Source organism: Clinocottus analis, unplaced genomic scaffold, assembly GCF_023055335.1.
Source record: "Clinocottus analis isolate CAN_PGR_092001 unplaced genomic scaffold, fCliAna1.0.p SCAF_15, whole genome shotgun sequence".
Taxonomy (NCBI): domain Eukaryota; kingdom Metazoa; phylum Chordata; class Actinopteri; order Perciformes; family Cottidae; genus Clinocottus; species Clinocottus analis.
The window spans coordinates 2,052,684-2,065,284 of record NW_027175876.1 but is presented as its reverse complement, the minus strand read 5'-3'; the positions used below and the strand labels follow the sequence as shown (position 1 = coordinate 2,065,284).

General features: G+C 46.3%; 1 protein-coding gene across 2 annotated transcripts in view; it reads left to right on the top strand.

Moving 5' to 3' along the window:
* Positions 1-12,601, top strand: part of LOC137786034 (MAM domain-containing glycosylphosphatidylinositol anchor protein 2-like) — a 166,902-nt gene that overhangs the window by 83,319 nt on the left and 70,982 nt on the right. For both annotated transcript variants that reach the window (XM_068577639.1, XM_068577638.1), the window contains exons 5-6: positions 3,441-3,573; positions 4,068-4,337. In XM_068577639.1, coding sequence (XP_068433740.1) covers positions 3,441-3,573; positions 4,068-4,337 — 403 coding nt within the window. The remainder of the gene's footprint in view (positions 1-3,440; positions 3,574-4,067; positions 4,338-12,601) is intronic.

The following is a 12,601-nucleotide window of genomic DNA, read 5'->3' as shown; positions in this document are numbered from 1 at the left end:
AATGTCCTTATTCTTCAAAGAACAGCACTGTTTTCTTCAATGAAGATAACATGAAATTAATCAGAAATGCACTCTATACATTGTTAATATGGTAAAAGACTATACATATGTGTTTAGAGGCCCATTACCAGCAGCTATCACTCCTCATGGCCCATTGTGTTCGCTGATCGCCTTAGAAGACTAATGGATGAGTAGAAAACCCTTAAAAACCATTTGAAAAAAATTAAAAACTCTTGAAACTCCTTAAAAAAAAACCTTGAAAACCTTTTAAATCCTTGACAATCAATAAAAAACATTAAAAAACATGAAAATCCTTAAACATTAAAAAAAAAACAACCTTGAACACCCTGTTAAAAAAATTTAAACCCCTTGAAAACCTCCCCGAAAACCCTTAAAACCTCTTGAAACCCCTTTAAAAAAACATTGAAAACCCTTGTGCGGTGATTTTTAACAGTCCTGCTGGTGAGACAAGCGATAAAACTGACCTTCCTTTGAGCAAGTTGAGTATCTGGAGCATCACATGTGTGGGTTTGATTATCCTCTCAAAATGTCCAGAAAAAGAGAACTTTCATGTGAAACTCGCCCGTCTATTCTTGTTCTTGGAAATCACGACTATTCCACGAGAGAACTTGCAAAGAAACTGAAAATTTGACCCCCAAACTTTTGAACGGCGGTGTGTGTAAATGATGCCCTTCGCTGCTGCAGTAGAGAACACTCAATCCTGCAAGTTCAGGACAGAGATGCGTAAGCCACAGTTCATGAGTCAATACCACGTCTTGTTGCAATGGGGGAGACATTGCAATGTGAAACACTGAAATTATGTTATTCATGTGCCTTACAGGTTATCATGAGGCATGGTTTAGTTTGTTTCTCGTCCTCTCCCGAAACCCTCAGTCCACCCCCCTTGCTGTGAAAGCTCAGACGTACTCATTAGCCACATGAATAGCAGCATCGCTTCCACTAGCCCCGTTTCACAAAGCCTCATGCATATTAGGTAATTGCGGACACAGAATAGATCGGATCCCCCTCACAATCGGTTCCCTCAGTCGTGGAATTCCTTTTGCAAATTGTAAATTGCAAAACTTTTCCCTCCCAAAAAAAAAAAAAAAGGAATCGGGCGCTAACAACAGAGAGCGGACGGAGCTTTGCTCCTTCACTCGTGGTGAGAATTGTAGTTTTTTGAATTGATTGAGTTAAATGTGATTTGTATGTCGAACCGGGCGGCGGAGAGAATGGAAATCTTTAGGAAAGAGAGAGAGAAAGACACGCGAGAGAGGAAAAGAGGCTTAAGAAACTGAGAGAGAGAGAGAGAGAGAGAGAGAGGGGAAAAAGGGAAGTGAAATTGATGTTTGGTCAAATAGAGAAAGATGGCCGGGGACTAATGGAGTGAGTGAAGGAGGCTGAAGAAGCTGCGCAACCGGGCCTCATCAGACACTCTTCCTTTCTCCATCCTGCTCTCCACACCTCTTTTCCTCCTTCACCCTGCCCTCTATTACAGCAAAGCTTTAATTGGGTTTGAAAATATGAGCGCAACCCAAACCCGGAGATAAGCTTCGCGGCCGGTCCAAAAACCCCCCAAAGCAAATCCTGACAAAACTCCTTTGGAAATGGGCTCGTATGAATGGCTAATAGCATTATTTTGCACCAATATGCCTGAACTTGCCTGAAACGTACTCCGACAATTGAGTTACGGATTCATAGCTGACCAAAGCTGAGCCTGCGGGGCCGGGGGGTGGGGGTGGGTTTGAGTCCATTAGATTGCCGCCGGGCGTCCATTTTGACCTGGCAGATTTGTGAATTTAGCTCACCTCCGTACCTTCCTCCCGCCATTATTCCTCATCCTCCAGCTTCCTTCACTCGCACCTTTCAGTCTACCAAAATGGTTTTTAATGGTCCCACTGATACTGTAGAAATGCAGAGGTGGCATTTCAAACCCTGAACGGTGGAGCGGGCTCATAATTAGGTGAGACCCAGAGCTGTGCTTTTACTGGAGAAACTCTGTCCTTTCTGCTGTCGGTTCCTTTCTCCGCCACCTTTTCTCTCTCCTCAATTTCTCCCCACAAAGTGCCAGAGAATAAGGACAATTATCCAGGATATAATGGAGCCATTTCTCCTCCTTCGTCAGATTCCCACTTCTTTAGAGTAGTCGATATGTTTTTGATGTCTGTGGTGGAGTTTGATGTTCCCTCGCACTGTGATGTTCTGTTTGAGCACGCTGTCGAGCTCTTGAGGAAGTAACCGGTTTTAAACATATTGCTCATCACGCCGCGGAGACGCGCAACACTTTTTTTTTTTTCTATCGCTCTTTTGTTCGGCTTCCTCGCTCAATTTCTTGCCCCCCCCCCTTCCCTTATGAAGTCAAGTTAGTCCATTTCCTGCTGCTCAAAATGCCCTCATTTGCATCTTTATTGCCACGCTTTTTTAAGTTCATCAGTCTGGTTTGGATTCCACGTCCCCAAAGACGCGCATTTAATGCCTCGAATATATCTCGTTTTTTAAAACATGAAAGCAAAAACCGGGGATTTTTTTCTTTCCACCTGACGGTGACAATGCACTCCTCCGTAATTTCTTTGCCCTTTTACCGGCAGCCATAAGTCCCGTCTCCGAAGCTCCTGTGTACTTTAGCGTTCAATCTTTCGGTCGATATGACTATCAAATCCCACCGTCCAATTCGGTTTAATGTGTTTGTCCTTTCTATTCCTTTCTCTGCCCCTTGCATTTTCCAAATAGCTTTCCCCCCTCGCTGTGAGTAAAGCTCTGCACTCTGAATATCACTAACCTCATCTCCCGATATCTGCTCCCAAGCAGAGGAGGTGACGGCAAGACAGAAAGAGGAAGAGCAGCGCGGGGTCCGTGGCTAATCTAATACAATTAATTTATCCGTGAGCCTCATTGGATGTGAAAGACGCGAGTGACCGCCGCGTTGTGTGGACCGCCGCAGCGGGCGGCCGACTCGTGTTCTAATCGGCCGCCCTCCCTATCCGACCCGCGACACACCCGCACACTGGAGTCAGCCAGATCAAAAGGTTCACATCCTCATCGCAGCCCCGTGGGCGAGGCTCCCAGCTGGAGTCAAACACACATTAGGAGTGAGATAGCCGGACCCCCGCTGATCCCATCAGCAATACTGCAGGGCCATCGACTGGAAAGTAATCCTGCACGTCGCTATTTAAGCTAGTTGACACGTTCATTCCCCTTTTAAAAAATAAAAAAAAACACACCGTGGTATATTTAGCTGTAATATTCTCGGAATCTGCAAAAAAAAGTTGGGCTTCATTAAAATCGTATGCATATTCATCTCCTTGACCTTTTTCGTTGGAGGTGTTTGGCCTTTTGTCGTCCCCGTCCCGGCGCCCAGTTTCCTGCATTTCTTTAACTTGGATTATGTTGATATTTTTGCACACATTTGCATACCAGTGTTGGTTTGGTCTGAGCTGCAGGGGGAAACGAAGATTTTGAAGCTGAAGAACCTGCGACCTCAGGACTACGCCAACTACAGCTGCGTCGCCTCCGTCAGAAACGTGTGTGGGATCCCCGACCGCAGCGTTATCTTCAGACTCACCAATAAGACAGGTACCTCAGACCATTCACCATGTTTCTACATTTCACACCCAATTTACAGTTTTTGTAGTGATTTTGGAGATTATTCCAAGCTGCTGAATCGATAAATACCGTAAAAGTCGGGTTGCAAGCCGCTCCTGCCTTCCTTGTGTGTCCCAGCTGTAGCAAGCTAGCGCTGCTGCTAGCTCCCCGCTAGCTGCTACTGTGTCGGGCGCCGAGCCGGGCCTGGTCCCGCTACCTTCGGTGGTTGTCGGTGAGCTAGCAGGGAGATAGAGGAACTAGCTAGCAGCAGCACTAGCGGCAGAGCTAGCTGGCTACAGTGTGGCGCTAGCAGGTACACCCACTGAAGGTAATAGTGGCTTGTAACCCGACTTTTACGGCACGTGTCCATAAGACAGGCATGGAAACAGACAGATGACGTGAACTGACACATTCTGTAACTGTCATAACTGTCATGAGTTGTCCGTCTCCCGCCAATTAAGACTCCGCTCGCTCTCCCTCCGCAGCCTCGCCGTCCATCAAGCTGCTGGTGGAGGATCCCATCGTGGTTAATCCCGGCCAGACGGTGTCCCTGGTGTGCATCACCACGGGGGGAGAGCCGCCCCCCATCCTCAACTGGATCAGCACCAATGAGAGCCTGCCGCAGAGGAGCGTGGTGAAGGGCGGCACGCTCACCCTTCCGGCCATCTCCTCAGACGAGGCGGGCGTCTACAGCTGCGTGGCCAGCAACAACGTGGGCAACCCGGCCAAGAAGTCCACCACCATCGTGGTGCGAGGTGAGGAGGCGTTCACCTACCAGACGAGTCCAAAAACCTTCAGTCTGACGTACAAAGAGGATTCAAACAAAACAAAACAACACACACTTGAGTTGAATTCCTGTCGTGCATGTTTTAAATTTGCATCAGATGGAATATAGACAGCGTCAGCACTTATTAGGGCAAAAAATATGTCATTACATCATAACATGAATTATATTTGGGCTCCAAAATGACTGACAACTACTACCACGAGAAGTCACTTTAAGAATTTAAATGACATTGGAGAAAACGCCCCGAAGAAATGAATGAAGAAAATGAAAAAAATATGATTACATCTAAAAAAAACTCTACTGAAAGCCTTAATAGTAATAGTTAATGTGTGATTTGCATAATTTCTAGATTCCTCTTTATATCTAGCTGTGTTTATTAACATGATTATTCCGTGTTTTGTTTGCACTTTGCTGCCGGTGGATGCCGCACATTGTGCACAATGTTTACTTTATTACTTTTGACGACGCATTGGATCAAAGTTTGCTTCTATAGATTCCTAATTGACGTCATCACCGAGTTGCTGGATGTCCTTCAGATTACGCCGCTCCGGTTTGACCTCAAAAACAGAAAAACGAGCGTCGGCCCTCGCCGCTTTCGCAGCGCCGGCTACTTAAAGACAAGCGAGGATGAACGCTGGAGGCAAAAGAGTGTGAAACCGTTAATTAAAAACAACGGTTCAAAGAGCGGTTAACACAAATCTAACGAGGGCAGCGGGGCGAGGGCCGCTGCTGCACGTTTGGTCGTTATGGGGGGGGGGGGGGGATATTTTCTCCTCACCTGAGCGGCACAGCTGCAGCTCGTTACAGAAACGACCGCTATCGAAGTAGCTTTTGTCAACGCGGGTGCACGGGCACCGAAAGGTGCTTCTAGTCGTCAACAGACACGCGTTCGGTACAGTGATGCTGAAAAGGTGAACGCTCAAGAGAGGATATTGTACCTCCTGCAGAAGAAAAGGCGTTTTTCTTTTTTTAATGTAAGAACCCCGCACAGATGCGACATGATGCATGAGGAAATGAACTTTCTTAAAATTGACTGCTGTTACTAAGCTGGAGGATTAAGGCTGGTGTGTGACTAGGATTTCATCTGTGACATAACGGAGGAGCCCAGTGCCCCGAATGGGAAGCTGCAGGTGAATAAAAAGATGTATTAATTAGTGAAAGCCTTACAAGCAATACAGCATTCAGGGGATGATCCGAGAGTGAGTTTCTCACACACACACACACACACACACACACACACACACAAGTGGAATCACATATTAGAGTTGAGCAGATTGGCTCAGAAAGTTTCTCCCAGAGTTTTCTCTCCTTTCATTGAGGAGATTAAGCCACAGCTCCATCATCAGGTCTCTTCTGTGCTCAGCCTGTTTTTTTTTGGGGGGGGGAAGCATTTATTTATGCAGCCGTATATATTCCCCGGGATGAAAATCAAATCATCGACAAATCATTTATGATCGAGCCCCTCCTCCCGTGCCTGACAGCTAAACCTCTTCTCTGCATTGTGACAGTGCCCATACGGCTGAGGACTCAGGGATTGAGAGGCTTACATCAAAGAGAAGGTGTCAGGTGTCCCGCTGCCGGCAAATAAGTCAGAGCGCGCTCACCGCGGAGGGGAATCGCTGCAATAAATATCGCGCTCTCGTTGGCGCGTCGTACATCTGGAGCTGACGATGGCTCTCGTGTGGGATCTCGATCCAATATCGTGAGGGAAACCTCCCTTAAATATCCATGATGTTTGAGTACACAGTCGTCGACGTGTCACATTTAAAGACGGCGGAGCAAAGTCTGTACTTGTGGAAAAGTCAAACAGGAGAAATATGCATTATTCTGCTTGAGCCGTGGACTTTATTTTTTGCGGTGCCAGGCTTTATGAATTATCAATCCAGATATGAAAAGCCTGATTATCTTTAAAACAATCATACAATGTCTTTGTTGGGTTAGGTTTCTGACTGCTAACCTTCAAAAGTCAGACGTTTGAAGAAAAGGAGCGGCTTCACACCGCTTTTGTTCTTGTTTTGGTGTGAATCCGGAGCTTTAGTCCTGTTGTTTTATTTTTTAATGTTTTTACCTGTTATGTGATTTCTGACTGTTTGTGACTGTTGAAACTTTTTTTAATGCTGCCGTCGTGGCCGGGCTTCCCTTGGAAAAGAGGTCATTGCATCTCAACGAGAGCGACCTGCTTAAATAAAGGCTAATGAAAGTAAAACAATCAGACGGTCCGATGCTGAATAGATTAAAACCTGACACACAATCCTGCACAGAGTAAATTAATTTGGAGTCAAAACGAACAAATGTAGGCAGTCCAAAACTGATTGGAGAGATGCTTAAATGACATCATTAATCAATATGTGACAGAGCAAATTAAGGATCAATAAAAAGAAGAAAATAAATTGGGAACATTCTCGCTCTTGTCGGTGCAGCCGTGGGATCGATAGTCACAGAACTCAAGAGCAAAGGGCACATTTTGGATCAGCGTCCTGCAAATGTCGTTCAGATATTTATTGGTGATCAAAATAAATTTAATAAGACAGGCGGACCGACTCGACAACAGCATTTGAGGGAGACGCTCGAGCGTCACGTGTCAAAGTGAGTTTTGAATCTGGAGACAGACAGAAGCTGAAGATTTTAATTCTATTTCTGGGACACGCTGATGAACTATGAAGAAGAAGAAAAAAAACCAGTCGGGATCGATGTCACATATCTCTCCGCAGCATCAGGACCGCTCTGCCGGGTCTGATGAGCTGTCACCGACGCGAATGCAATTTTGGGATCAACAGATGACGAGACTGGGACCGTGTATTAATACACTACCTTGTCTATAGGAATACATCCTATGGATTTGATTTTGTTTTTTAATAGCAGGCAGAGCAGTTCAGCGCTGACACGCGGCTCTTTACACCGGGAAGAAAAAGTAATATAGTTTGTGAAATATGTCACACTTTCTCAAAGAAATGAGAACAAGCTTGAAGCATCTTTCCATATTAAGGGGGCTGGTGGGTGTCGGTGTGCTTAATTCCTACTTTTAGCCGGATATTTCCATCACCGTAGACGCGTTTAGATGTTTGAAGTTAGAAGAAAAAGTGTGTTTTTCTTCTTTTTTACGTGTAAACCCACCGACATAGACCAATCTAATATTTGGAAGGCTGCACGACAGCATCACATTTTACACAACGGTGCATCCTCTGACGTGTGTATGTTCGTTAACGGGTAAAGCGGCGACGTCTAACGCGGGATTTTCTTGGCAGATGATGCATTAAATTACATTTAGCTGACGCTTTTATCCCAAGAGACAGGAGCAATTAGGGGTTAAGCGTCTTGGACTTTGAACCACCAATCCTCTGAAAGACTGATCAAAGCCACATGTGAGAGTTGAATTGGGATGTATATCTTGCAATATGATTTTCCTTTAAATAGTGTATGAATACATTGAGACGTTTATCTAAACGTCACTACGAGGAACTTCCATTTTGTGTGGATTTTGCCCGTTTTTGTTTGAGTCCCTTTGTAAAACCTGTTGACTCCCAGGTGGCACCGATGACAGGCGTCAAGAATAATAAAGTTCACGTTCTCTGTCACACGGAGGCATCTGTGTTGAGTTCAGACTGTTTTCTAAACAGTTTAAAGTTCCTCATCATAACTTCAAAGGATACCTCGGAGTTTTTGTATTTATTTTTTTAAGGCAGACAAACTTTATTGATCCCTGGAGGGAAACTCCATTTTGTTGTTATTTTTACACATTTCACACACACACAGACCTGAAACACACACACACACACACACACACACACACACACACATGCACAAACAGGACCTACTTGTGCACTACTGCAGAGATGTCAGTGCCCACGGTCAGCCGCGCCCTCGGCGGCGCCCCCGGAGGCGTTCTGGCAATTCTCCGGTAATTTGGCCGTGCCGAGGGACTTGAACCCGCTTCCCCTCCGGTTCCAGATCCAAAATCCCCGCCGCCTGAAACCTCTATAAGTACCGAGTGAGACATTTTGAAGTTGACCTTGTCAGTCCCCTCTAGTTGACAGACTCTATAAACCCCTAAACATATCCCTGGCATTTCTTTCCTGGATCGTCTTGTCACTTATCAGGTGACATTCACGACATGTATCCGTGATAAGCTCGTATCGGCCGACGCGTCAACGGCGGTGGACTTTAGTGAGTTCACACCAGCGTGGACAGAGTTTGTACAGTCCCCATTAGCTGCTTGAGATGGCCCTTAAAAATGGCGGAGCAGACAAGCGAGAGCTCAGATAGAGGCTGAGCTTGTGGTTCGAACCCGTCTACTTTTCCTTTAGCTTTCCTTCCTCTTAGCGTGCTAATCAACGCTGCGTGATTGCAGTCGATCTCTTTTTGGAAGTAGACAGGAAACACTGACACAAGCGGCGTTAATCGCGGCACAATTAACTGCACTCTATTTCCTCCCTAAAGCCTTTCCATTGAGAATAAATTCATTCTAACCGGGTTAGGAATTAGGTAAGGACATTGTGCTTTGTTCTCGACTATTTAATTTTTTTTAATCACGGTCACATTTGCACTAAAATGTGTGTTTTAATTGTGACAGTGTTGCACAAGACATTCAGAATACAGTCGCTCCACGGGCAACTTTTCTTTTACTGCGGTGACACTTTGTGAGGAGAGGAAAAGGAGAAATTGAAAGAGGATAAGCCAGGCTCGAGGCTGCAGCACAGGCAGACCTTTAGTTGCTCTTTGTTTGTGCGTGACTGTGTGTGTGTGTGTGTGCAGGAGAAAAAAAAGCAGGCAACAGAAAACAGAAAAAAAGACTGCTGTCTGTGCGCTTACTAAAACCTTTTCTTTAGAAAACCCCCGACTGTGGGCTACAAAACCAACAGAAGTAAATGCTCTGCTAATTGCTTGTGTGTATTTGTGGCCATGGAGGGCTTGAAATGTTTTGGTATTGCAAAGCACCTGCGTGAAGATGTTTAGGTATTCATGTTCATATACTGCATGTCGGCATGAAATACCAAGTGTGCATGTTGCGCAGGGTCGCCAGCCCCCACCCCCCCACCCGTTGCATAGCTGCTTCAACCTCATCCAGTCCTTGAGAAGCCCTCTCGAGCTGCTGTTGCCAAAGGGGGGTCCGTGTGTGTGTGTGTGTGTGTGTGTGTGTGTGTGTGTGTGTGTGAAGGCACACATCTCTCCCCAGCAGATGGTAGCTTCCCTGGCCACACTGTCCCACCAGCCAGACTGCCTTCCAGGGCTTGGCCGTCTCCAACCAGCCGCCCGGCAGGCGACTGGCATCACATCACCCCGCGCTGACAAGATCCTTTTTTTTTTTATGGATTAAGGGTCCGCAACACGTCTTCAAATGCAGGTCAACACCCTGCCTTTCCCACGGCCACTTCACTCCCTCCTGCCCCCCCCCCACACCCTCTCCCTCCCCCGTGCACACGCACCGGTTTGAGATGTATCCGCTGCGACAACGCAAAAGATACTCGGTTGTTTCTCTCCGGTTTCCCTCGGTTGCTCAAATGTGAGTCGGCAGCTCTCGCGTTGATAGATTTGGACCGTCGTCTGGAGACGGTGCTGTCTCTCTGCACACAGACGGTGGTGGCGGGGGGGGGGGGAGACTCTGTGCATGTGTTTCCCGTCTTTTTCCTCTAAGCAATGCGTTTTCCCCTCTATGTGAAGTAGAGAAATGAGCATTGCTGTAGCTATCAAAAGATTGAAAATCAAACGCAGCCAGTGTTTGGCGTCGGATTTTTCTCGACAATTCCCCCCCGGGGGTTCCTGACAAACTCAGGTATGAAGCATTTTCACGCCCCAAAGACATCCATCATTCCGACCCGCTAACGTCGACGCGACTTATTCCACACACACGCACGCACACTCGAGCGTAAACACAAAGTCAAACACACTCGCTGCCATCCAACACTTTGTAACTCTGATTGGAAGCTTGCTGTTATTTATATAGAAGCAACAAAAAAAAAGCAATCTTTTCCAGCGTGAGCTCCCCTACTGTTTATATTTAGACTGCTTTGGAGGAGAGAAAACAATCATGACGCGCCCGGTAGAAACCCGGCTGTCAGCATGTGAATCAACATGTGAATAACCCTTATCAAATTTGCTTTGGAATAAATTTGGATCGAAGGCTGAATACATTTCCATTCATGAATGCCAGATTTAATGGCTGGATGGCCAGAACTGGCACAGGCGGGGCCCGTTCTCTTGGGCCGCGGCCCTAAGGACCGCCTGTGTGTGTTTGTACACGCGCGTGTGTGTGTGTGTGTGCCAGTATACATGTGAACGTGCCTGTTTTGTGTTTGTGCATTCGCCGCGTGTGAATCCTTCTTTTTGACGTAAATTATAGCCGGAGGTCCGGCTGAAGGTTGAGAGCATTATTTAGGACTCATTTTCTCGCTGCCAAAAAGAATGGACACGTGTGACTGGCCTCCGTTATTTTGTAACGCCGCTGATGCACGGAGGGAGAGATGTGTCGCTGCTAATGTGAAGATGCACGCGATAATAGGAAAATGAAAGGTGTTTGGATGGCGGTGCCAGCGCGTGTGTGTGTGTGTGTGTGTGTGTGTGTGTGTGTGTGTTTGCCTTGTGTTTTCGAGGCATGCTAATGCCCGTTGTCCTTTTTTTTTTTGTTTTGTGTTTAACCTTGAGCGGGTGAGAGGAGGCGGAGGAGAGTGGCAGTTAGAGAGGCATCCATCTGGCTCTGAGAGACGAGTTGAAGCTCCACATGGGTGATATTCGCCGCAAGAGTGAACGGAGAGAGCAGCGTGACGCCGTGCCGAGAGACGGACGGGCTGGAGAAAAAAAAAAATGAGATGAACCGATGAGCAGGCAGGAGGATAATGATTCAGAGTGGGAACGGAGTGAGACACGTTTTTCTTCTTCTTCTTCTTCTTCTTCTTCTTCGCTCCCGGAGAAAAGGCGCCGAGAGTGCTCTTGGAAGGAGTGGGAGCACATTCAAACATCATTCCTCCTGCAGTGTTGCGGCGCTCGTGTGTGTGTGCATAAGTGATGCCATTGTGTCTTTGCCATTGTGTGCCTACATACGTGTATGTCATAATCAGTATGTCAGGCCCGTGTGTACTTTTGCCCCGCTAAGAAGCTCCCCCGAGGCGGTATTGTAATCCTGCCGTGTGACACGAGCCCTGTGTAGAAGAAGGCCTCAACCAGGGCTTTTCTCTTTGTGTGATTATCTGCGCTTTTCATGTTCAGGCCACCCATTATTCTCACAGGCTATTAAAGCTCTGGAGAATCACACAGGCTCGCTGCAGGGGGAAAAGCACTTCAGTGAGCGGTAGAAGAAGAAGAAGAAGAAGAAGGAGAAGGAGAAAAAAAAGAGGACCACTGTAATTTGTTTGGTAATGATCCAAAAAAAATGCCTTGAATATAAACTATATCACCATTAAACCGCATGCAATCTCCGAGGCAAAATGGGGTGTAGGGAGACATGTAATGCAAATGTAAGCACAAGCAGAGTCTCTCCGCCTGATGCTCCCATGAAGAAAGAAGCTCCTGCAGTGGATGTTTTACTCCCTGGCATGTTGCCACAGTCAGGGTTCAATGACAGAAAGCTCTGATGATGATAAAAGGAAAACCAGCTTCCTAAATTCATCAATAATTCATGTAGAATTTGTTTGTGCACAGGTTGACTAGTGTTTTGTGCCGCAGCGGCTGTGATGCCACCAATGTTGTTTTTAAAATAAGGCTTGATTTTCAACACCGGTGCCTGAGATATGTGTTTAAATTGTTGCTTCCTCCACTGATGATTTTCTTGCTTTGGTTCGCAACCGCAAGACCGGCTTTGCGAACAGGTCGCGGCGCGTCGTTACGACATCGTGCTGCGGGAATTCTCTCTTCGACGTAGAGTTCAGACACTGAAGATGATTTTTAATAAGCTTATCATGTTGTTGTTTTTGTACTTGATGCGTTGATTCAACCTGAGACGATGCTTTTTGCTGTTTTTGTCTCACCACCAGCTGACATCTTTACCAAAGAATTTAACACGGTGCTTTTTAAAGGTTAACCTCAAATCAGACCTTTTAATAGCATTTTTCTGATTGGTCATTTTACTGACCAGTACTTGATAAAAGTAAGTACTATACATAGACAACGATACACAAGTGTACCATAAAATCTTCCCGGGCGAGTAAGAAGTCGACTTGAGCGCTGACGGTTGCGTTAGCAAGAGTAGCAGGCGAGTACAGCTAGCGTTAGCATTGTGGCTACAGCCTGAAATGTAAAAGA